Source organism: Peromyscus californicus, unplaced genomic scaffold, assembly GCF_007827085.1.
Source record: "Peromyscus californicus insignis strain IS unplaced genomic scaffold, ASM782708v3 Scaffold_14__1_contigs__length_90479793_seg_2, whole genome shotgun sequence".
Taxonomy (NCBI): domain Eukaryota; kingdom Metazoa; phylum Chordata; class Mammalia; order Rodentia; family Cricetidae; genus Peromyscus; species Peromyscus californicus.
The window spans coordinates 62730330-62756799 of record NW_026294436.1 but is presented as its reverse complement, the minus strand read 5'-3'; the positions used below and the strand labels follow the sequence as shown (position 1 = coordinate 62756799).

General features: G+C 39.4%; 1 protein-coding gene across 1 annotated transcript in view; it reads right to left on the bottom strand.

Annotated features, from left to right (window-relative positions):
• The window catches only part of Desi2 (desumoylating isopeptidase 2), a 63775-nt gene that overhangs the window by 10341 nt on the left and 26964 nt on the right, over positions 1-26470 (bottom strand). The window contains exons 2-4 of the mRNA XM_052737769.1: positions 13393-13465; positions 9301-9394; positions 8088-8229 (exon numbers count right to left, since the gene is read on the bottom strand). Coding sequence (XP_052593729.1) covers positions 8088-8229; positions 9301-9394; positions 13393-13465 — 309 coding nt within the window. The remainder of the gene's footprint in view (positions 1-8087; positions 8230-9300; positions 9395-13392; positions 13466-26470) is intronic.

Below are 26470 nucleotides of genomic sequence, written 5' to 3'. Positions count from 1 at the left end.
TCACAGAGATCCGCCTGGCTCTGCCTCCCGAGTGCTGGGATTAAAGGCGTGCGCCACCACCGCCCGGCGGGAACATTATTTTAAGGTGCATTACTTTTGCTTATTTTGCATTTGTTCAACTGTGAAGTTGTGTTACTGTGCCTGTCTAAAACACCTGATGGTCTAATAAAGAGCTGAGCTGCCAATATCGAGGCAGGAGAAAGGATAGGCGGGGCTGGCAGGCAGAGAGAATTAATAGAAGGAGAAATCTGGGAGACCAGAGAGAGCTAGGTCGAGAGGAGGAGGACATCAGGGGCCAGCCACTCAGCTACACAACCAGCTACAGAGTAAGAAGGAAAGGTATACAAAAAATAGAGAAAGGTAAAAGCCCACAGGCAAAAGACAGATGGGTTAATTTACAGTTAGGAAAAGCTGGCAAGAAACAAGCCAAGGTCGGGCATTCATAAGAAATAATAAGACTCCTTGTGTGTGATTTATTTGGGAGTGGCAGGTCCCCCAAAGAGTAAAGAACAACAACTCTGTTTCCTACTGTAGACGATGGAGTCATGCCTTCTCTGTCATGATGGACTTCCCTTTAACTACATGCCACAATAAACTCTCTTGTTTTGTTATAATGTCCCCTCTTGTTTTATGTTGTAAATAAAAAAAAATTGTGTGTGTGTTGTACATATGTATGTAAGTACACATATGCCATGATATGTGTGGTTAGAGGAAACTTTCTGGAGTCAGTTCTCTCCTTTACCATGTGAGTCCTGGGGATCAAGCTCAAGCTGCCAGACTTTGCAGCAAGTCCCTTTACCGGCTGAGCCATCTTGCTGGTCCTTAATAGGACAAGCAATGAATAAAAACAGTACCAGGAGTGGGGCTGCTGCTCTAAGAAACCACTGGATGAGCCACTGGAACCGGTTTATGGGAGGAATGTTGAAGACTTTTGGAATTTCAGGCTAGAAAAGCCCTTGAACTCTGTAAGCAAATCTTACTGGGCCATTCCTGTGAGAGCTTGGAAGAATGTTGAAAGAAATGTAGATGGTGGAGTCCCAGCTTATGAGGTTTCAGAGGGGACCACAGACTCATCAATAACTGGGCTAGAAGCCATCCACATGATATTCTGGCAAAGGATTTGGCTGCATTTTACCCATGTCATGAGAACTTGAGTGAAGTTAAATACAGGAGTAATGGGCTAATTAATCTGACAGGAGAAATTTCAGGGCAGGATAGCATTTAGGCTATGGTGTGGCCACTGATTTCTGCTGTCATCTAGATCTATAGCCAGAGAGACCAAAAGTGAAGCAAAGACATTAAAAATGTGCAGTTTGTGCAGGAAAGAGCATGAGCAAAGTTTGTTTTTGTTTTGTTTTGTTTTTTGTTTTTTGAGACAGGGTTTCTCTGTGTAGCTTTGGAACCTGTCCTGGAACTTACTCTGTAGACCAGGTTGGCCTTGAACTCACAGAGCTCCATCTGCCTCTGCCTCCCAAGTGCTGGGATTAAAGGTCTGCACCACTTAGGCCGGGCAGTGGTGGTGCACGCCTTTAATCCCAGCACTCAGGAGGCAGAGTCAGAGTCTGTGAGTTCGAGGCCAGCCTGGGCTACCAAGTGAGTTCCAGGAAAGGTGTAAAGCTACACAGAGAAACCCTGTCTCGAAAAACCAAAAAAAAAAAAAAAAAAGGTCTGCACCACCAGTGCCTGGCGAGCATGAGCAAGTTTAAAGTTGCAATTGAGGCCCTTGTTGAAAAGAGGCTATAATTATTAAAGAGAAACCTATTCGGCACTGGGACAATGGGAAAGGGGCCCTGAGGACAAGACCCTACCCATCAAAGCTCAGACTTGTGAAAATGCAAATTCATCTGACAGGAGGAAGTCTAAACCAAGAATGTAACTGAAAGGGTTCCTTGTTCCTGAAAAGCAATGGCCAGGGAAGTGTCTGACCAGGACTGACACACTGAAGTTGCTACACTGTGGTCCAAGGAGGATACATCCTGAGCTGGCAGCAGAACTTGGTAGTATCATCCACACAGAACTGGTTTCTGAGGCATAAAAGACAACACTGTGTGAATCGTGGAATCTTATACTATGGTTTCAGAAGCTGCTGAGGACAGGCGATGTATGGCAGGATTGGAGTTCCTGAGAGGCCAGCCTGTGTAAAGCTGTGAAGGTAAACCCTAGTTCAAAATGGAGACCTCTGTTAGTTGGAGATGCCAGAATCACGTCGTCTGCCAAGGAAAGCTGCAGGTACGAAGTGGAACTGGCACAAGAGAGTGTACGTGCTAAGGCAACAGAGCTTGGGGAGTGGTGCTATCCAAGCCCTTTAGTGCTGTGGGATATTCTGTATGGCAAATGTGTTGCTCTGATTGGTTGGTAAATAAATCACTGATTGGCCAGTGGCCAGGCAGGAAGTACAGGAGGAGAATAAAGCTGGGAAGTGGAAGGCTGAGTCAGAGAGACACTGCCAGCCGCCATGATAACAAACAGCATATGAAGATGCCAGTAAGCCACGAGACACGTGGCAAGGTATAGATTAATGGAAATGGATTAATTTAAGCTGTAAGAACAGTTAGCAAGAAGACTGCCACGGCCATACAGTTTGTAACCAATATAAGTCTCTGTGTTTACTTGGTCGGGTCTGAGCAGCTGTGGGACTGGCAGGTGATAGAGATTTGTCCTGACTGTGGGCCAGGCAGGAAAACTCTAGCTACACTTTAGGTCACAAATGCGTCCAACAGGAGCCCCAAATGCCAATATGGAGCTATGGGTTTTGGTGTTTTCCTTGTTGGTTTTTGGTCTTGCTTTGGTTTGATCATTCTTTGCTATGCCCCATTTCTTCCTTTTAAAATAGAATATTTACTTTGAGCCACTGTATGCTGGAAGTAGGTAACTTGGTTTTATGTGAGAAGGGCTTACAGTTAAGAGATTACAGTTATACTTTTCCCCCACCTTGAGACAGCCCAGGCTGTCCTGGAACTGAATTCGTAGACCAGGCTGGCCTCAAATTCACAGAGATCCACCTGCCTCTGCCTCCCGAGTGCTGGGATTAAGGTATGAGCAACCTCTGTCTGGCTACAGTTACACTTTTACGTTGTGGTGCTGGAACTGCTAAAGACTATAGGGACTTTTGAAACTGGACTGAATGCATTCTGCATTATGAAATGCTACAAGCTTCTTGGAATAAGGAGAAGTTATGACTTACAAGTGTTAAGTTTGAGTATCAACTAGACAAGGAGTGAACATATGACAGTTAATAAATATTGTCAACTTTATAAGATTGAAGATAAGCAAACAGATAAACCTCTGGGCATGTCTGTGAGGGATTATCTAGGTTAGGTTATTGAGGTCGGAAGACCCACCCTAAATGTGAACAGCATGACTCATGAGCTGGAGTCCTGGGCTGTTTCTCTCTGTTCCTGACTGTGGATGCAATGTAATCAGCAGCTCCAGGCTCCTACTGTCATGCCTTCCCTGCAGTGATGGACTTCCTGTACATCAAAAATAAACTCTCATTTTTTTTCCCCCTTCTCTTTGAGATAGGGTTTCTCTACACAGACCTGGAACTTACTATGTAGACCAGGCTGGCCTCAAATGCACAGATATACTTGCCTCTGCCTCCTGAAACTCTTACTTTTTAAAGTTACTTCTGTCATAGCAACAAATAACTAATGCCTACAGAAGAATCATCTTGCTTTTAAACACAAATTTAGCAATCCTAGGAAGCTCAATGATACACTGATGAAAATATGAAGAGGTATGCCCAAGAGTATTCATTACAACACTCTGCGTGACATCAGAAAGACTAGGCTAACTCAAGCACCAGCAATAAGAAACTAGTTTAATATAATACTGTCATATGAAGACTGTTTAGCTGAGAAAAGAAATGAGAATGAAATGAAAAGAAAAGCATCTCTATGTAGCTATACATAACTACAGAATGAACTCTAGGCCCCCTTATCTGTGATTTTACTGCTGCAATTTCAGTTATAATCTGTCAACTTTAGTGTAAAAAACACTTTTAAGAAAGACTACATCAGCCGGGTGATGGTGGCACACGCCTTTAATCCCAGCACTTGGGAGGCAGAGGCAGGCGATTTCTATGAGTTCAAGGCCAGCCTGGGCTACAACACAAGTTCCATGACAACCAGGACTGTTACACAGTGCTGTGGGATGCAGAAACATGAAGTAGGAATTCAGCTGACTATGACAAAGCTATACCTGGAAGAAGCCAAGGGTCCTTCCAGAGGATAAAGCCAAAACTTAAGGAGTCTTAGCAATACTGGCTTTTGAATATTAGCCATTTCCTGCTATGAATTTCTCATGTGCTATTGTAGCTTTTCCATTCCTAGAATGGTATGTTTGATCATTCATTGGGCACAATTTCCCCTATACAATTAGAGTATTTGGATAACATTTCCCAACTGTGCTAACAGCAGTCACACATCCAGACTCCTAACTTCAGGCTTTTTTGTAATCATCATCATTAGCAACACCCAGTCAGGACCTTCTCTGGACAAAAGTATCTTATCTGAGATACTCCCCAGACTTTCTAAGAACAGACTGCAGATAGATAGCATCCAGACTATCTGTTAGAGAAGGCCAGGTGGGTGTGCTAATTAAGCTTAACCTTCTTCTTCCAAGTGCTATCTCTAACAATTAACTCAGAACTAAAGGGCTTTTACATACCAGGTACATCAAGCTGTGACACAGGTTGCCTAGTTACCTAGCTACACTTCCCCTACCCTGCAGAGTTAAGCTGAGAAAGATATGGCTCCAAAGGAATAAAAGGCAGTTTTATTTTCACTCAATGACTTATAGAATCCTAACATTTTACCTAACCACTTCTAATCATATAGTTTGAGGACATATATCCCCCTTTTTAGATCTATTAACTGAATTTAGCCTTTGGATGATTCATTCCCCATTAGCCACTTCCCTTTTGGGTTGTTATGATAGCTGACAATTACTGCTCTTTGTGTAGATCTTATCGTTCCTCCTTTTGACTCTGAGGAATTCAAGCCTGGTGACCTTGCCTTAGCCAGAGCATGGGTATATAACTGTAAACCTCAGCGACTAGAGAATACTACTCTGAGGAATGACAAGAACAAGATGGAAGATGAGGAAGAGCTAGATGGGGAAGAACAAGATGGGAAAGAACGAGATGGAAAAGAACTAGATTAAGATAGAACTGGATGGGAGAATTAAGACAGAACTTAAAGAGAACCAGAAAAGTGTAGCGAGAAATCAGGCAAGAAAGGACTAAGTATGAGAGCAGAAAAGAAGCTGTGTGGAGAGAGAACTGACTCAGAAGAATGAAGCAAATGGACTAAAGTTTCATGTTTATAGATTTATTTGATATCGTCAAAGATTAGATCCCTCAGCTGGTTGCAGATTCTTCCACGGACCCTGGGAAAAGACTATTGAGGGGCTGGACCTCAACAGTCTTTGTTAACAGAGAAACCCTGTCACGGCGGCGGGGGCAAAGGCAGGGGGCAGGGGAGGGAAAAACCTTTAACACCTGCATTTGTAAGGCAGAGGCAGAGAGCCAGGCAGATCTCTGTGAGTTCAAAGCCAGCCTGCTCTACATAATGAGTTCCAGGCTAACCAATCTATATAGAGAGACTCTGCCTCAAAAAAAAAAAAAAAAAAGACTACATCTGTATAACTTTGTTACAGTACAGTGTGATGTTTTTGTTGTTAAATTTCACTGCAGGTATTTATGTGTAGTGGTTTGAATAAGAAATGTTCCTTAAAGTCTCAGGTATTTGAATACTTAGTCCTGTCAGTGGCACTGTTTGGCAAGGCTCAAGGCTCAGAAGGTGTGGCCTTGATGGAGGAAATATGCCACTGGGGCTTAGAACTTAAGACCTCACCTACTCCCAGTGTGCTCTTTCTTAGAACTTAAGACCTCACCTACTCCCAGTGTGCTCTTTCTTAGAACTTAAGACCTCACCTACTCCCAGTGTGCTCTTTCTTAGAACTTAAGACCTCACCTACTCCCAGTGTGCTCTTTCACCACTTGCAGTTTGTGGTTCAAGATGTGAGCTCGCAGCATCCAGCTCCTGTCATCATGCCTGCTACTTGCTGCCCTGCTTCCCCACCACAATGGACTCTTACCCTCTGGAACCGTAAGCCAAGTAAGCCCTTCCTTCTAGGTTGCCTTGAACATGGTGTTTTATCACATAAATAGAAAAGTAATACATCATGTATACAAAAACTATAGTATAAGTTAGGTATGGTGGCACATGCCTTTAATCTCAACATTCGGGAGGCAGAGGCAAGTGAATCTCTATGAGTTCCAGGACAGACTGGTCTACAGAGTGAGTTCCAGGGATACCCAGAGAAAACCTGTCTGAAAAAGAACAAATAAGTTATCTATTAACAAGAGCCAGGAATATTCAAAATTCAGGTAGGCAATTAAAATATACCAAACAAAAAGTTTCAGTAGACTTTGTGAGTTTGAGGCCAGCCTGGTCTACAAAGCGAGTTCCAGGACAAGCTCCAAAGCTACACAGAGAAACCCTGTCTCAAAAAAACAAAATGAAACAAAACAAAGTTTCAGCAGCTAAGAAGTTGCTGTGGGATGGTCTGTATGTCAAATGTGTTGCTGATTGGTCAATAAATAAATCACTGATTGGCCAGTGGCCAGGCAGGAAGTATAGGCGGGACAAGGAGGAGAATAAAGCTGGGAAGTGGAAGGCTGAGTCAGAGAGACACTGCCAGCCGCCACGATGACAAACAGCATGTGAAGATGCCGGTAAGCCACGAGCCATGTGGCAAGGTATAGATTAATGGAAATGGATTAATTTAAGCTGTAAGAACAGTTAGCAAGAAGCCTGCCACGGCCATACAGTTAGTAACCAATATAAGTCTCTGTGTTTACTTGGTTGGGTCTGAGCGGCTGTGGGACTGGCAGGTGGTAGAGATTTGTCCTGACTGTGGGCCAGGCAGGAAAACTTAAGCTACACACACACACCACCACCAGACAGGGTTTCTCTGTGTAGCCTGAGCTGTCCTTGAACTCACAGAGATCCACCCGCCTTTGCCTTCCCAGTACCGGGAATAAAGGCATGCGCCACCACTGCCCAGCGCTAACAGTTTTTTATTTTATTTTATTTTATTTTATTTTATTTTATTTTATTTTATTTTATGTGTATGAGTGTTTACCTGCATGAATATCTTGTAATACATATATGCAGTGTCCAAAGACCAGAAGAGATTTTCAGGTCTTTTTTTGTTTTTTGTTTTTTGAGACAGGGTTTCTCTGTGTAGTTTTGGTGCCTGTCCTGGAACTCACTCTGTAGACCAGGCTGGCCTTGAACTCACAGAGATCCGTCTGCCTTTGCCTCCCGAGTGCTGGGATTAAAGGCGTGCGCCACCACCGCCCGCAGTTTTTTAACCTTTATTTATTTATTTTTTTAAAGTTAAGAGTTTCAGTGTGTTATGGTTTGAATCTTAAACATTACCTCAAGGTTCATGTACTAAGTGTGGTTGCTAGCTTAGGGCACTACTGGAAAGTACAGAACTTGGAAGGGGTAGGGTCTAGTGGAAGAAGTGTGGCTGGAGTAGCAGGACTGCCCTTGAAGGGATACTGGGTACCAGTTCCTTCTCTCTTGCTAGGATAAGCTGCTTTGCTCTTCTGTATAGTTCCCACCAAGGCATACTGTGCACAGGCCCCAACCAATGGCAATCCAGTATGAATGGAAAATGTCTTTTTTTCATGTATTTGTCACGGTTATAAAATTTGAACATATGGATACAATCAAGTGAGTAAGAGGCAATTATCTGTAGTCATTCTACCCACTATAAAAGAATGAGCACAATCACCACTTAAAACATTGCTGACTCTAAAACTGCCAACTCGAGGGGGTGGAGGAATGATGGCTCAGAGGTTAAGAACACTGGCTGCTCTTCCAGAGGTCCTGAATCCAATTCCCAGCAATCACATGGTGGCTCTGGAAAGACCAGCCATATTGGATACAGAAATACAGTAATTTTATGCACATGAAGAATCAGGGAAAAAATACCAAGGTTGAATATAGTGACACAGAAAGTACACCAGGAAAGTGTTATCTGCAGAACCTTTAGGATGAAACTGGATTTACCTCTGATAAAGCTGAAGAAAAGTGATTGCAGTTTTTGTGCATCAAATGGTAGGCATTGCCTTTATACTCTTTCCCCAGCTCTTCTACAATTTTTTCTATATCGTCTTCTAGAAAGTCCGTACTCCCTAAAACAACAGCTTCTCTTAAAGAACAAAAAACAAGATAAAGCAGTTTCGATCAAGTTATTTATAATAAGCATTATTAAATACTTGCTTATTTCCAAGTATATTGCAATAAATAAACCAAAGCTAACATATTCAGACTAAAGGTGAATGAGATATTTAGTAATTTCAATGACTTTAATTTCTATTTTGCTTTATGAAACATTTATTATTAGAGAATCAGATTCAAGCTAAAAAACACTCCTGTTATACACTCATAGCAAAGAGTTGGCCATATTTTCATTAAGGAAAAAACTTGGTATTAACCACTCTTGTGTTGCATTGAGACAAGCCATGAAACCTGGCTAAATTTTAAAATTATTATTATTCAAAACATCAAATAAAAACACTTAAATATATATCCTGGAAATGTAACAGATATTACTCAATGAAAGGCAGAATTTTAGATATAAGCTAGTTGTAAAAGACAGCTAATAATTATTAGAAAATCATTTTATCAGGCACAAATGGAGACTTAGGGGCATCAGTGTTGGGTTATAAGAGCTATGCACTCAGAAGTAAGGAATAAAAAAACTAACAAAGGTATGTCCACAGATACCTGCTTGGTTTAGGTTTAAACATCTGCACTGATGTTATCAACAACAGTTTCCAGGTTAATCAGTTTAGTTATTTTGAATTTACAAGTGTTTCTTACATTGGGAAAATGAAGAGATTTTTATAGTAGGTTATAATAAAAAAAATTCCACCCTGTCCACTTTCTCTCTGTAATAGGGAGACTAGGCAGGAGATCATTAGGTGAGTTTCCTGAGGCAGAATGTAAGATAAACAAAGACAACTATATTTGAGAAGCAGACAGAAAACAACTTAGAGAGAGCCTGAACAAAAAGCAAAGACAGGTTATTTCACACATTATTTGATTTTCCATCCTTACATAACAACTTAATTCAATTTAATTTAAATATAAAGTGTTAGCCTCTAAGCCAAAATTTCCAACTATTTTAACTTTTTAATCTACAGGATAAATTCTTTATACCTGAAAAACAAGCTCTGACACCTACAATAGTGTAATAGAAATTCCCCTCCCTACTTACTTAAATTTAAATGTTTCTCCTAATTCAGAAGCATTTCCTGGGGAAATTTCAAATATTCCAGAAAAAGGATAAGGATGGCCACCATAAGCAAATTCTGAAAAGATAAAAGTCAAAATTTTTAGTATATATTGCATGAAATGTAATCAGAATGCTAAATCAGCTTTAAGATACCACAAAGATAGCCGGGCGGTGGTGGCGCACGCCTTTAATCCCAGCACTCGGGAGGCAGAGCCAGGTGGATCTCTGTGAGTTTGAGGCCAGCCTGGTCTCCAAAGCGAGTTCCAGGAAAGGCGCAAAGCTACACAGAGAAACCATGTCTCGAAAAAAAAAAAAAAAAAAAACAAAACAAAACAAAGATACCACAAAGATAATGCCATTTGAGTATTTTTCAGCTTATAAAGTGCCCTTTGCAAGGTCCTGTTTGGCTATTACCAGTAGAGAATACCTGTCTATAAAAGCTCTGAAATGTAACAGTCACAGACATTCCAAAATGCTTGTGACTGCTCTGTACACTGCTCTGCACCTACTCCAGCAGAATGAGCAGTATTCAAAAGTGATCGGTCTTTGGCACCACCACACCATGAGGCCAGCAGCTCAGAACTTGGCCACTTTTCAAGCTTGCACGTCCCTGGAGAAACTGTCCAATGAGTGAGTTTTCACGGTTGTTTCTTGAGATGAGCTGTCTTGTTTGGTGTGCTTTGCCATGTGCTGCGTGGATCTACTCCCTGCCTGGAATACTCCTGATTTACACTGGATCAGGAGTGAAAACACCATGACACCATGCATGGGGGTATACGTCTGTAATCTTTGCACAGGATGCAGGTGGATCATGAGTTCCAGGCAGGTCTGAACTATATATAAATAGAAACCCTGTCTGAAACAAATATCAAACCTGAAACACAGTAAAATGCCAACATTAAATACACAGCCACCCTCATTTTCCTCACAGCAAGTCTTGTAGCCAGGAGGCACTGTAGGTATGTTCTCCTACACATGTATTTCCAGCTATATGCTCTCACCTACAACAAAATGCAGATAACTTCAGTCAGGGAGAACCAGAACTTCTGGCTTCAATTCTGGCATTTCATTTAGATATTAGGTGGTGAAGTCTTAGTAGATATAAGCAATTTCAAATAAATGCTTAAGTAAGTTAGACTTATCACTTAAGATTTACTAAATAACTGGGCATGGTGGTACATGCCTATAATCTCAGTGCTAGAGAGGTAGAGGCAGGAGAATCACTCTAAGTTTGAGGACAGCTTGGTCTACAATGTGAGTTCCAGATCAGCCAGGGCTATGTAGCAAGACTGTCTCAAGATGCTTAAATAAATGAACATATTTGTTAAATAGACAGTCTTAAGTTTTGAGACAAAGCACAGGAAAGAACAAGGCAGATGACGTTTAGTTTTTCTCATTTAAATTTTATTTGCATGTATGTGTATCTAGGTGTATATGCTACCACGTACTTGCCCAGAGGCCAGAAGAAGACAATGGATACTCTGGAGCTCGATTCACAGTTATTAACTCTAGGCTGTTACATTCATACCAAACAGAGTTGAAATCTTGAGGAAGTACTTTTAACCACTGAGCTCCAAAGTTATCTTTTCATTCAAGACTGCAGAAATTTTTAAAAAATGATGTGGATGAGGGTGCTTAACACTTAATTTTGAAATACATTAACTACTTTTTTTTTTTTTTTTTTTTTTTTTTTAAGGATTTGGTTACTTACCCTAAACTGACCTGATAAACTATGCAGCCCAGGCTAGCTCTGAACTCTTAATTCCCCAGTCTCTGCTTCCTAATTGCTGAGATTATGGGTGTCCACCTCTATGCCTGTCTTAAATTTTGTTTGTTTATCTGGTCTTGAGGTAGGGTCTCATTCTAGCCTCAAACCCACAACCCTCTTACTTTAGCTTCCGAAGCACTGGGATACAGCCATATACTACCATGCCCTGCTCCTCTTTAGGATTCAGTAAATCATTCTATATCATTTTTATTAAAATATTGTATATACTGAGATTGGATTTGGTAAAAATCATTGTGTTTTTGTTTTTGTTTTTTTGAGACAGAGTTTCTCTGTGTAGCCGTGGCTGTCCTGGAACTTGCTCTGTAGACCAGGCTGGCCTTGAACTCAGAGATCCACCTGCCTCTGCTTCCCAAGTGCTGGGACTAAAGGCGTGTGCTGCCATCACCACCTGGCTTCATACTTGGGATTTTTTTTTTTTTTTTTTTTTCAAGACAGGATTTCTCTGTAGCTTTGGAGCCTGCCCTGGAACTCACTCTGTGACCAGGCTGGCCTTCAACTCACAGAGAGATCCACCTGCCCCTACCTCCTAAGTGCTGGGATTAAAGGTATGTGACACCACCACCCAGCTCATACTTGGGTTTTTAAAAAATTATTTATTTATATGTTATGTATGAGTGCTCTGCATGTATGCCTGCAGGCCAGAAGAGGGCATCAGATCCTATTATAGATGGTTGTGAGCCACCACGTGGGTGCTGGGAATTGAACTCAGGACTTCTGGAGCAGCCAGTGCTCTTAACCGCTGAGCCACCTCTTCAGCCCCACATGGATTTTAACCTTCTTAAGTATAGTAAGGGAAGACACGGGTCCTTTTAGTTTTTATTTTTTGTACAAGAAACATTTAATTACAATTTCTCTGAGTTTCCATGAACATGTTTTGAATCATCTTTTTGTTTTTAAATTATTTTATGAAGGAGAGTAAAAAGTGTGCAGGTAATAGAGCACTGGACTAGCATATAAGAGTATCTGGGCTCAAAAAAATTAAAAGTAAAAAAAAAAGAATATTTGGGCTCAAATTCTAGTTCTGTTAGTTATTAGCAGTATGAATGGTGACAGGTTAGAGCCTTAATTTCTTTTTATTAATAAAAATGCCACATTCTCTTACCTTACAGCATGATCATATGGTTCCAAAGTTCACAGCACTATGGAAACCATAACACACTATTCAAATTTAACCAAAAAGGAGTAATACAACTTAGGCAAAAGGCCAGAGAGGAAACCCACAGCCTATAATCCCACCTACTGCAATACTTTAATCACTGACAATTTCAGCTGAAGCCCCTCCTTGTTTCTTGAGGTTAGCAAGTGTACTCATTTCAAGTGAAAGTAAAGCTTAAATGACAAATCTTTACAGCCAAGACTGAATATGCTAAACTGCAGCTAGAAGCTACTATGACAGAAAAATAGATAGGGGCTAGGGACATATCCCAGCACCTGCTTAGCAAGTCAGAGGCCTTGGGTTCAATTATCAGCACCTCTCCACCCAAACACAAAGACAGCAGAAACATCATATGGAAATATTTAAGTAAGTGGAGTTTTTCTTTTAAATTAATGAATAAGTAGGTAGGGAATTAGAATATTCTAGGAAGTTATAAAGACTGCCTAGCTTTCGCAAATATAGGAACTTCTGCTAAAAGGCAAGCTTCTAATTCATGCTAGATGTTACTAAAGGCAAGACTGCTTAGCATAGACTTTATTGATACTAACAAGCCTGCAAATCCAATGTTCTACTAAAACTCCCTAAGGAAACTGGTATTTCAAATTTGACACTAGCCAAATGATTACTTTGTTATGCAGTTTTTCAAAGTGTAAAAGTTTCTCAGAAACTCTTATACATATTAGAGAAAAACAATCATGGTTTAACAGCTTCGGAAAGAAGGACTTTGGTTTTTGAGACAGGGTCTCACTTGTAGTTCTGGCTGTCCCAGAACTCACTCTATAAACCAGGTTGGCCTTGAACTCACAGAAATCTGCCTGCCTCTGTCTCTTGAGTACTGGGATAAAAGGTACTGGCCACCAAACCTGGCTAAGAAAATGTTTAGAAGACACAGTAATTAGGAAAAAAAAAAAAAAGATAATGAAATGAATGTACCCTCTTGTATTCTACTACAGACATATTTTTTCTAAGCACAGTATAAAACAAATGTGCAAGTTTTATTCTACTTTCTGCAATAACATATGTAAGTCACTTAAAAGAAAAGAAACAAAGAAAAACCCCCAACATTATAAATCTGCATTTTAACTGGCAGAATCCTCAGAAAGCACATTTAAAAAGTGTACACACATACCTCTGCCATACACTTCAATTCCAGAATGAAAAACTCCAATTCCAATAGATGAGGTGTATTCATTCATCCAGTACTAAGGAGAGAAAAAAAACAACCTCTAAATATCCATTCATTTATAGTCCAACTCTACAGGACAGGTAGAGTATAAACCCAATTCTTCTTATTTTCCCTTACAAGGCTGAAACTCTACTGAGAGAAACCTAGTCTGCTCTCCCACATTTAACCTGGAAGGCTTTCCTGTGTCTAGACAAATGTGTCAACTTAAGTCCAGCACATTTATTTAAGATTTAGCACATAATAAATAAAATTTAAATGAAGTGAAATCTAAATTTGGATCAGGTTGGTAGCAAAAATTGACATAAAAGTGCCATTAGTGATTAAAATAGCACACACAGAGTGAGTCATGGTGACACATGCCTTTCATCCCAGCACTTGAGAGGCAGAGGCAGGTGGGTCTCTATGAGCTCAAGACTAGCCTGGTCTTTAGAGTGGGTTCCAGATTAGCCAGAGCTACACAGTGAAACCCTATCCCAAAAAACCAAAACCAAACAACCAAACAAAAAGCACCACATATAGACATGCGTATCTAGTTTCCTAACTATTTTTCTTCTACCCTAAACTTTTTCTTTTATACTCTAGAGAGTTCTTTGAAAGTGGGAAGACTCTATTCTTTGTCAACATGTATGGCTTGTTTCCTATCCCAATTCAGCCTAAAGTTTGAAACTAGGAATAGGCAGTATGAACACAATAGAGAAAATAGATTCGTCAGAAAAAGAAAACACTAAAGCCAAAAAAGTTGTCACACAAAACGTCCAAGAAATTTGGGACATCATGAAAAGAAGGAGAAGAATACCAACTCAAAGGTACAGAAAATATATTCAACAAAATCATAGACGAAAACTTTCCTAACCTAAAGAAAGAAATACCTATGAAGATACAAGAACCTTACAGAACACCGAATAGACTGGATCCAAAAAATAGAGTCCCCTCGCCACATAATAATCAAAACACTAAACATACAGAACAAAGAAAAAATATTAAGAGCCGCAAAGGAAAAAGACAAGTAACATATTAAAGGCAGACCCATCATAATAACACCAGACTTCTCAATAGAGACTATGAAAGCTAGAAGGTTCTGGACAAATGTTATGCAGACACTAAGAGACCACGGATGCCAACCCAGACTATTATACCCAGCAAAACTCTCAATCACCATAGACGTAGTAAACAAAATATTCCATGATAAAACCAGATTTAAACAATACCTATCCACAAATCCAGCCCTAGAAAAAACTAGAAGGAAAAATCCAACCTAAGGAAGTTAAACACATCCATGAAAACTCAGGCAATAGATAATCCCACACCAACAAATACCAAAGAAGGGAATACAACACTACCACAAAATAAATAAATAAATAAATAAATAAATAAATAAATAAATAAATAAATAAATAAATAAATAACAGGAATTAACAATCACTGGTCATTAATATCCATCAATATCAATGGTCTCAACTCACCTATAAAAAGACACAGGCTAACAGAATGGATAAGAAAACAGGATCCATCCTCCTGCTGCATACAAGAAACACACCTAAACGTCAAAGACAGAGTAAAGAGCTGGGAAAAGGCTTTCCAATCAAATGGATTTAAGAAGCAAGCTGGTGTAGCTATCCTAATAACTAAATAAAATAGACTTTAAACTAAAATCAATCGAAAGAGATAGGGATGGACATTACATATTTATCACAGGAAAAATTCAACAAGATGAAGTCTCGATTCTGAACATTTATGCCCCAAATACAAAGGCCCACATTTATAAAAGAAACACTACTAAAGCTTAAATTGCATATCAAACCCCACACACTAGTAGTGGGAGATTTCAACACACCACTCTTACCAAAAGACAGATCTACCAGACTGAAACTTAACAAAGAAATAAAGGACCTAACAGATGTTATGACTCAAAGGGACTTAATAGATAGCTACAGAACATTCCACCCTAACACAAAAGAATATACCTTCTTCTCAGCACCCCATGGAACCTTCTCGAAAACTGACCACATGCTTGGTTACAAAGCAAATCTTAACAGATACAAAAACATTGGAATAACCTCCTGTATTTTATCGGACCACCATGCCTTAAAGTTAGATCTCAACAACAAAAACTATAGAAAGCCTACAATCTCATGGAGACTGAATAATGCTCACCTGAAGCACCAATGGGTCAAGGAAGAAAAAAAAAAGAAAAGAAAAGAAATTAAAGATTTCCTAGAATTCAATGAAAATGAAAGTACAACATACCCAAACTTATGGGACACCATGAAAGCAGTGCTAAGAGGAAAGTTCATAGCACTAAATGCACACATAAAGAAGATGGAGAAATCTTATACCAATGACTTAACAGCACAACTGAAAGTTCTAGAACAAAAAGAAACAAACTCACCCAGGAGGAATAGACGCCAGGAAATAATCAAATTGAGGGCTGAAATCAATGAAATAGAAACCAAGAAAACAATACAAAGAATCAATGAAACAAAGAGTTGGTTCTTTGAAAAAAAAAAATCAACAAGATAGACAAACCACTAGCCAAATTAACCAAAAGGCAAAGAGAGAGCACCCAGATTAACAAAATCAGAAATGAATAGGGAGACATAACAACAGACAATGAGAAAATCATCAGGTCTTATTTCAAAAACCTGACTCCACAAAATTGGAAAATATGGAAGAAATGGACAGTTTTCTGGATAGATACCACATACCAAAGTTAAATCAAGACCAGACAAACTATTTAAATAGACCAATAACCCTTAAAGAAATAGAAACAGTCATTAAAAGTCTCCCAGCCAAAAAAAGCCCAGGAACAACAGATGGTTTCAGTGCAGAATTCTACCAGATTTTCAAAGAAGAACTAATTCCAATACTCTTCAAATTGTTCCACACAATAGAAACAGAAGGAACATTACCAAATTCTTTATGAGGCTACAATTACCCTGATATCCAAACCACACAAAGATGCAACAAAGAACGAGAATTGCAGACCAATCTCCCTCATGAACATTGATGCAAAAATTCTCAACAAAATATTGGCAAACCAAATGCAAGAACACATCAAAAAAATTACTCACCATGATCAAGTAGCATCCCAGGGATGCAAGGATGGTTCAACATACGAAAATCTGACAATGTAATACACCATATAAACAAACTGAAAGAAAAAAAAAAACCACATGATCATCTCATTAGATGCTGAAAAAGCCTTTGACAAAATCCAACACCCCTTCATGATAAAGGTCTTAGAGATCAGGAATACAAGGAACATTCCTAAACATAATAAAGGCAATTTATAGCAAGCCAACAGCCACCATCAAATTAAACGAATAGAAACTCAAAGCGATTTCACTATAATCAGGAACAAGACAAGGCTGTCCACTCTCTCCATATTTATTCAATATAGTACTTGAAGTTCTAGCTAGAGCAATAAGACAACAAAAGGAGATCAAGGAGATACAAATTGGAAAGGAAGAAGCCAAACTTTCACTATTTGCAGATGATATGATAGTATACATAAGTGACCCCAAAAATTCTACCAGGGAACTTCTACAGCTGATAAACTCCTTCAGTAAAGTGGCAGGACACAAGATCAACTCAAAAAAATCAGTAGCCCCCCTATACACAAATGATAAAAGGGATGAGAAAGAAATCAAAGAAACATCACCCTTTACAATAGCCACAAATAATATAAAACACCTTGGGATAACACTAACTAAACAAGTGAAGGACCTGTTTGATAAGAACTTTAAGTCTCTAAAGAAAGAAATTGAAGAAGATATCAGACAATGGAAGGATCTCTCATGCTCATGGATAGGTAGGATTAACATAGTAAAAATGGCAATCTTACCAAAAGCAATCTACAGATTCAATGCAATCCCCATCAAAATTCCAACACAATTCTTCACAGACTTGGAAAGAACAATACTCAACTTCATATGGAAAAACAAAAAACCCAGGATAGCTAAAAGAATCCTGTATAATAAAGCAACCTCTGGAGGCATCACCATACCTGACCTCAAGCTCTACTATAGAGCTATAGTAATAAAAACAGCTTGGTACTGGCATAAAAACCGACATACAGACCAATGGAATCGAATTGAAGACCCTGACTTCAATCCCTGAATTAATCCATACACATATGAACACCTGATTTTTGATAAAGAAGCCAAAACTATACAATGGAAAAAAGAAAGCATCTTCAACAAATGGTGCTGGCATAACTGGATGTCAACATGTAAAAGATTACAAATACATCCATATCTGTCACCATGCACAAAACTCAAGTCCAAGTGGATCAAAGACCTCAACATAAATCCAGTTACACTGAACTTGATAGAAGAGAAAGTAGGAAGGCGCCCAGAATGCATTGGCACAGGAGATCACTTCCTAAATATAACACCAGTAGCACTGACACTGAGAAGAACAATTAATAAACGGGACCTCTTGAAACTGAGAAGCTTTTGTAGGGCAAAAGACACGGTCAATAAGACAAAAAGATAGCCTACAGAATGGGAAAAGACCTTCACCAACACCACATCTGACAGAGGGCTGATATCCAGAAATTCGATATCAAAATATTGAACAATCCAATTAAAAAATGGGCTAAAGAGCTAAACAGAGAATTTATAAAAGAAGAATCTCTAATGGCTGAAAGACATTTAAGGAAATGCTCAACATCCTTAGTCATCAGGGAAATACAAATCAAAATGACTCTGAGATACTACCTTACATCTGTCAGAATGGCTATGACCCAAAACACTAATGACAGTCTATGTTGGAGAGGATGTGGAGCAAAGGGAACACTCCTCCACTGTTGGTGGGAATGCAAACTTGTACAACCACTGTGGAAATCAGTATGGTGGTTTCGTAGAAAATTGGGAATCGATCTACCTCAAGACACAGCCCTACCACTCCTGGGCATATACCCAAGGAATGCTCAATCATACCACAATGATACATGCTCAACTATGTTCACAGCAGCATTATTCGTAATAGCCAGAACCTGGAAACAACCTAGATGCCCCTCAACTGAAGAATGGATTAAGAAAATGTGGTACATATACACAATGGAGTACTACTTAGCAGAGAAAAACAATGACAGCATGAAATTTGCAGGCAAATGGATGGAACTAGAAAATATCATCCTAAGTGAGGTAACCCAGACCCAGAAGGACAAACATGGTATGTTCTCACTCATAAGTGGATACCGGATATAAAGCAAAGAACAATAAGACTGCAACCCACAGCTCCAGGGAGGCTACATAGCAGGGGGGACCCTAGGATGACTGTGGCTTATAATAAGTTTTGGGTTTACTTAATCACTGGGCAAGCTTCATTGAAACATTTCACTATTAGGATAAGAAGCTGATAATAGGAAAAAGAAGAAAGAAAGAAAGAAAGAAAGAAAGAAAGAAAGAAAGAAAGATTTGGCAACAAGCAAGGTATCTTCTTGTGGTGGTTTCAATGAGAAGTCCACCCCCCCCCCCCACAATTGGTGGAACTACTTGAGAAGGATTAGGAGGTGTTGCTTGTTAGAAGAGGTGCACTGTAGGCGGGCTTTCAGGTTTTAAAAGGCTGGTGGGATTCCCAGTGCTCTCTCTCTGCTTCCTACTTGTGGATTAAGATGTGAGCTCTTAGCTACTCCAGCCAGCATGCTTCTAAAACTGTAAGTTCAATTAAATGTTTTCTTTTATAAGTTGCCTTTGTCATGGTATTTCTTTTTTTTTCTTTTTTTTCTTTTTTTGTTTTGTTTTTTGGTTTGTCAAGACAGGGTTTCTCTGTGCAGCTTTGGAGCCTGTCCTGGAATTTGTCCTGTAGATCAGGCTGAAGTTCGCCTGCCTCTGCCTCCCGAGTGCTGGGATAAAGGCGTGTGCCACCACTGCCCAGCTTGTCATGGTGTTTTATCACAGCAACAAAGAAAACTAGGACACTTCCCAATTAGATATCAAAAACATTCACTACAGCTGAGAAGGTAGCTGAGTTACAGAATCCCAGCTCATGTACAGGCCCTGTGTTTGGTTCCCAACTCTGAAAAATTAATCACAACCATACAGGATATAGCAAGAATATCCTGAAACAGACGTTTATATACACATATAAAAAGTTGCTGTTTGACAAAGGTAGTATTTAGAACCATTTATTAACAATGGATAAATTAGGGGTTGAGGATTTACTCAGTGGTTGGCAAGCGCAAGGCCCTGGGTTCCGGCCTTAGCTTTGGAAAAAAAAAAAAAAAAAAGAAAAAGAGAAAAAAAAAAAAACAATGGATAAATTATTAAACTAGGTATGATGGTGCCAGTAATCCCAGCATTTGGGAGGTTGAGGCAGAGGGTGGTGAATTTAAAATCAGAATGGGTGACACAGCAAAACCCTCTCAAAAAAGGAAAAAGGAGGGTAAGAATGTACCCATAGGGGTGGGCAGGAGACAGAGGTGAGGGCAGTGTGGAAGGCAATGAATGAGAAGCAAGTATAATGAAACATATGAAGATACCAGATGAAACTCATTACTTTATATGCTAATCAAAAAAAAGAAAAAGAAAAAAGAAAACTCTAAAAAGCAAAGAACACCCCCACCCCATCTCTGTTCTTTTTCAAGACAGGTTTTCTCTGTGTAGCCCTAGCTGGCCTCAAACTCAAAGATCAGCCTACCTCTGCCTCCTGAGTGCTGGGATTAAAAGTGTGCATCTTTTAAGAGGATTAAATTACTAAAATGTATTGGCAAAAACCTGACAAAAATAACTTCTATGTATCCAAAAATTCTAGTGTGTGGTGGTATTTTACTTGTACTGAAATGTGATTTTAATTGTATGTTAATAAATAAAGTTGCCTGGGGGTCAGAGCTATTAGAGCCACAGCAAGAGCGTGGCGGTGGTGGCTCACGCCTTTAATCCCAGCACTTGGTAGACAGAGCTAGGTAGATCTCTGTGTGTTCAAGGATACAGCCAACATTGGAGACACACGCCTTTAATCTCAATACCATAGAGGACCTGGAGGGCTGTACATACAGGCAGTGACGAAGCAGTCATGTGTTTGGGTTTACAACCAATAAGAAGGCAGAACAGACAGTCTTATATAAAGATGAACAGACAGGAAGTAGGCCCCTTGCGGAGAGCTCTCTTGGCTGAAGCAGGAAGGGTAAGGCTCTTAGCTCTGACCTCTTGGCTTTCTTCTCTGAATCGGCTCTGTGTTTCTTATTTAATAAGACGGTTGGGTACATCTACAAGTGTGTCTAAGATCAGAAGCCAGGAATGGTGATGTATGCCTGTAATGCTAGTAAAAAGGAGGCTGACACCAGAGGACTGCAAATTTGAGACCAGCCTGGGCTACACAGTAAGTCTGATGTCAGCACTGGCTATAAGACAAGACCTTGTCTTTAAAAAATATTTTTTAGCTGAGAAAAGTGAAGTTAAGTAAAGCAAAACATCTTGGTTGAACCTATGCTTGAACTTACAGAAGGAGAAAAATCAATATATATATATGATATATATACACATATACATATACACATTTAAAAAATTTTTAACTTTCAGTCAGTGAGCTGCCTTAGAGGGTAAAGGTGCTTGTTGCCAAGTCTCATGAGTTCAATACCCAGGAGCCACATGGCAGGAAGAAAACTGGCTCCTGCAAGCTGTCCTCTGACCGTGACATGAGCACCATGGCTGGCGCGCGCGCACACACACACACACACACACACACACACACACACACACACACACACACACACACACACACATACACACACAAATGTAGTAGAATAATTTTGTCATTAAAGAATTGTGTATACTTAAGTAATACCGAAACATTAAAAAAACACATAGGGAAAAAAAATGCAATAAATATAACAAAGTTAAATAAGAGATTTTGAATATCCTCTCTACTCAAATCTACTGGGTTCCCATTTTCAACAACCAGAAGTTGGAAGGCAAGAACATGAGGGGTACAAGTTACTGAATAAATATAATTTGGGAAGAAGGGGAGCATAAGTGCATGCAGTAAAAACCATTTTATGTGTAAACAACCACAGAAACAATTTGTAGTCAACCAACATGAACTAATAATAATAACCTCACTAGTAAACAGGAAAATACTTATAATCTATCCCTTTTTTGACTATAACTGTCAATACTTTGTGTTAGGAAAAGGATGAGGTAGACTACACATTTGTGAACAAATCTAGGTAGTTACTTAACTACTCTGCCTCTTGGAATCTACTTTATAGTAATACTTGTACACATACAAAGGCATGTTCTAAAATCTTATTATTGTCTATAATATCAAAAAACCTGAAATAAGAAGTATCAGTAAAGGAATGGTGTATTAAGTTAGTTTTTTTTTTGTCAACTTCACACAAGCTATAGTCATCTGGGAAGAGGTAGGCCCTCAACTGAGAAAATGCTTCCATAAAACTAGTCTGTGGGGGCATTTTTCAAGTAAAGATTGACGTGGGAGGGCCCAGTTCTCTCTGGTTGATGTCATACCTGGCTGGTAGTACTGAGTTGTATAAGAAAGTAGGCAAGCAAGCTGTGGGAAGCAAGTCAGCAAGCATCAGCATTCCTCAGTAGTCTCTGCTTCAGTTCCTGCCTCCAGGTCTCTTCCCTGAGTTCCTGCTCTGACATCCCTCACTGACGGACAGTTATGGAAGAGTACGTCAGAAAAACCCTTTCCTCACTAAGTTGCTTTTGTCATGGTTGTTTTAGCAAAGCAACAGAAACCTACCTAATACAAATGGTTAAAGAAACTAAAAATCCATATTATGAATTATCACACAATCACTAAAAAGGAACAAGGTAATGACTTATATAGGATATATAGTTACAGATTGTTGCTTGTTTGCATGCCTGTCAGGGAGCTTTGTTCCAACACTTTGAATCAAAATTTAGAAAGTAATATAAAGTGAAAAGAAAAACCAAGTTATAATATCTGTAGCATGACTAACCAACTATAGCAAAAGGAAGGGCTGGAGACTGAGGATGTAGCTTAGGTGGTAGAGTCTGGCATGTGCACAAAGCCCTGGGTTTAATCCCCAGCACCACTGGGCATGGTGGCACATGCATGAAGTGCCAGTAATGGTAAGTAGAGGCAGAAGAATCAGAAGTTCATGGTCATCTCTGGCTACATAGTAAATCTGAGGCTACCCAGGGCTATGTGAGACCCTATCTCAAAAATAAATAAGATCTGAAATACATCAAATTGTTAGCAGTTCGGTGATAGACACAGGGCAGGAATGATATTTAGAGGGATCTTTTCATTTTTTTTTTTTTTTCGAGACAGGGTTTCTCTGTGTAGTTTTGGTGCCTGTCCTGTATCTTGCTCTGTAGACTAGGCTGGCCTTGAACTCACAGAGATCCTCCTGGATCTGCCTCTCGAGTGCTGGGATTAAAGGCGTGTACCACTGCTGCCCGGCGATCTTTTTACTTTTAATTATATTTCAGGACTGTTTTTCTAGGTGTTATGTATTACTTTAACAATTAGAAAAAGGGCTGGATATAGTGGTTCATGCCTTTAATCCCAGCACTTTGGAGGCAGAGGCAGGTGGATCTCTGTGAGTTTAAGGCCAGGCTGGTCTACAAAGTGAATTCCAGGTCAACCAAGGCTGTTGTTACACAGGGAAACCCTGTCTTTGAAAGCGGGAAATTTTTTGGAAAGGGTTCTAAACTTTAGAATCTAAAGTAAGTATTTTAAAGTAGAATATTACAAATGCTCAGTTTTTGATAATTTAATAATGCATTGAATAATCCTACCTTCCAGAACATCACAGATTGGCTGTGGCTCATTTGAATGGTTGGAGCTTTGGCTCACTATAATTGTTGTCCAACATGCTGAAATCAAAATTCAAAATTTCAAGTCTAGTTTCTACTGACTGCACATTGCTTTTGTACCACTGTGAACTCAACTCACTGATGAAGCAGCCCAACTGGGGCACTGTCTGACGGAGACATGTCAAAATGATACAGAAGTTGACCACAAGTGGCTTCTACTGCCCAACTGTGGGAAAATTTGAACATCAGAAACTTTTTTTTGAGACAGGGTCTCACTATGTCATGCTGGTTGTCCTGGAACTCACTCTGTAGACCAGGCTGGCCTTGAACTCAGAGATCCACTTGCCTCTGCCTCCTGAGTGCTGGGATTAAAGGCGGGCACCACTACCTCCAGACTTGAACACTGAGGAAACTCTTAATAATGAACTATAGAGTTGTGTTGGTTTGAATAAAAATGGCTCTCATAGGCTCATGTAATCGAATGGTTAGTCATCAAAGAGTGGCACTGCTTGAAAAGGATTAAAATGTGTGGCCTTGTTAGCGTTCATGTGGTCCTGTTGGAGGAAATGTCACTGGGGATTGTTTTGAGGTTTTAAAAGCCCAAGTCAGGCCCAGTTTCTTTCTCTTCTTGCTGCCTGCTCTCTGAATGTAGAACTCTCAGCTACTTCTCCAGCACCATGTCTGCCTGCATGTTGCCATGCTCTCAGCCATGATGAAAATGGTCTAAACCTCTGAAACTGTAAGCAAGTCCCAATTAAATGCTTTCTTTTATAAGAGTTGTAGTCATGGTGTCTCTTCACAGCAATAGAACAGTAACTAAGAGTATTCAATAAAAGGATACTCTCTGAATCTAGAGTAATTTGTTTTTTAAAGGGAAGGAGGAAAAGCTTTAAAAAAAAAAAAGAAAATTAGGCAGTAAAATGTAGATGCAAGGCAGAATTGGGTCATCACCACTTTGCAGCCCTCATTTGAGTCAGGCAACAAATGGGTGATAAAATCACTGGAAGAGAGATGAATGAAAACTGATGATCACATAGTATCAAGGTATTCCCCCTCTTCTCCTACATCCCTTTAAGTTACAAAGAGAAAAGATACTTCTGAAATGGAAAAGTATGGTAAATATCACCTTACTCAAGTGACTAAACTACTGAGAGTTGGGTTAGCTGCTGTCATGTGTCATATAGTACAAAGGCTACATCCCCTTTGGGTTTTCTTGAGAATGTATTAAACAGAATAATAACAAAGAAGAATCACCTAAGTCTGGACATAGTAGCACTATGAGGAGAGAGACCTTGTCTTTTAAATATGACAGGAAAAGGCAAATGACTATTCTTAGGAAAACCAAATGTAATGAATGAACCCTGACTGAGACCTACACTAAAAAAATATTAAAGCTAAAAAGAACACTATTGGGATAGCTGGGGGAAATATGAATAGAAACTAGATTAGCTGTAGTAATTAAAATTTTCCTGGGTACGATAGAGATATTGCAATTAGGTAGAATGTCTTCTTTATACTTACACATACAAGTATTTAGATATTAATTGCTATGTTTTCATTTGTTTCCAATGAAAGACAGAGAACAGGAAATAGAAATGAAATGTGGTAAATGTTAAAAATTGGTCAATTTAGGCAAAGGGTATATATGCAGACTATACTCTTCTTTCAACTCTTCTGACGATCTAGACAAAACAAAACAAAGGGTAGGGGGAAGGCTAGGCATGGTGGCACATAATGTAATCCTAGCACTCAGGAGACTCAGGCAGAAGGATTGGGAGAAATTCAAGACCTTGCTGAAAACAAAACAAGAAGGGAGAGGATAGGTAGGAAGCAACTAATAAGAATGATTAGTTCTTTGCTTCCTTGCAGCAAGAGATGCCTTCCTAAATTTCTCCCTATTCTCTTTTTGCTCCCTTTTCATATTAAGAAAGCAGAAACACTGTAAAGTCTCAGGATTATCTGTAGGCAGAGTTTCTCTGTGTCTTGGTAGCTGCTCCCAAATAACCATTCAGAGACTTATTATTAATCATAAATGCTTGGTCAATAGCTCAGGCTTGTTATTAGCTAACTCTTCATTTTAAATTAACCCGTATTTCTTATCTACCCTCTGCCATGTGGCTGTACCTTCTTTCAACACAGCACGGTCATCTTGCTTCTCTGGAGGTTTCCCACAATTCCTGAGACTCTGCCCTTCTTCCTCCCAGCATCCTCTGGCTGTCTTGCTTATACCTCCTGCCTAGCTACTGGCCAGTCAGCTCTTTTATTAAACCAATCAGAAGGTACCTTGGCAAAGACACATCTTCACAGTGTACAAAAAAGGTTATTCCATAACAATTATCTGCTAGTCATTTCCAGTTGAGCAACTAATTGTTTATACAGCTTGGAACCAATGCTTTGGTCAATGTACTACTGCTATCCTTAACAACAGTACCAATAGGCTTTATTCTGGGTATAGATAGCTCTACTTTAAAGTTACCTCTCTTCATGTGCACTTCTTTCAAAATACAGAACATTTTCCAAAAAGAGATATATGTATAGTGTTTTACTCCCATCTAATGTTCACTATTAATTATAACTTTTCTTTTAGGTAGACAGTAAATAGTCTTTCAAAAGTGCTTTGTAACACATTTCCAGAATGGGAATCTAAGTGTTTTATTAAAAAGGGACACAATTTTATGAAAAAGGTTATACTTAAATGGTGACTTCTGACAAGAGAGTAAGACCAGAAGGCACTTGGCCGAATGAGGTCCTTGAACTCAAAAAATCTTTTATTCTCTTTTCACAAATGAAAGTAATTTCTCTCATACTTATAGATTCCATGCTTAGAACTAATAAATATTGTGGATTCTATTATTTCAGTCTAAACTTCAAGTCTTTATATTCTAGAAATAAATGGCTATGCTTTGATACATTTTTCCATAAAATGAGACTCTTAAAAAGGAGAAACATAGCCGGGCGGTGGTGGCGCACGCCTTTAATCCCAGCACTCGGGAGGCAGAGCCAGGAGGATCTCTGTGAGTTCGAGGCCAGCCTGGGCTACCAAGTGAGTTCCAGGACAGGCGCAAAGCTACACAGAGAAACCCTGTCTCGAAAAACCAAAAAAAAAAAAAAAAAAAGGAGAAACATATATCACCTCAAAATCTGGTCAGAACTTTGGAATTCACAATAATGACATGTGGCCTATAGAAAGTGTTTGAAGAAATGCTGAGGCTACACGATGATAAACAAATACCAGACAGCTTTCTTTGTAAGTGGTAGTTTCTTTC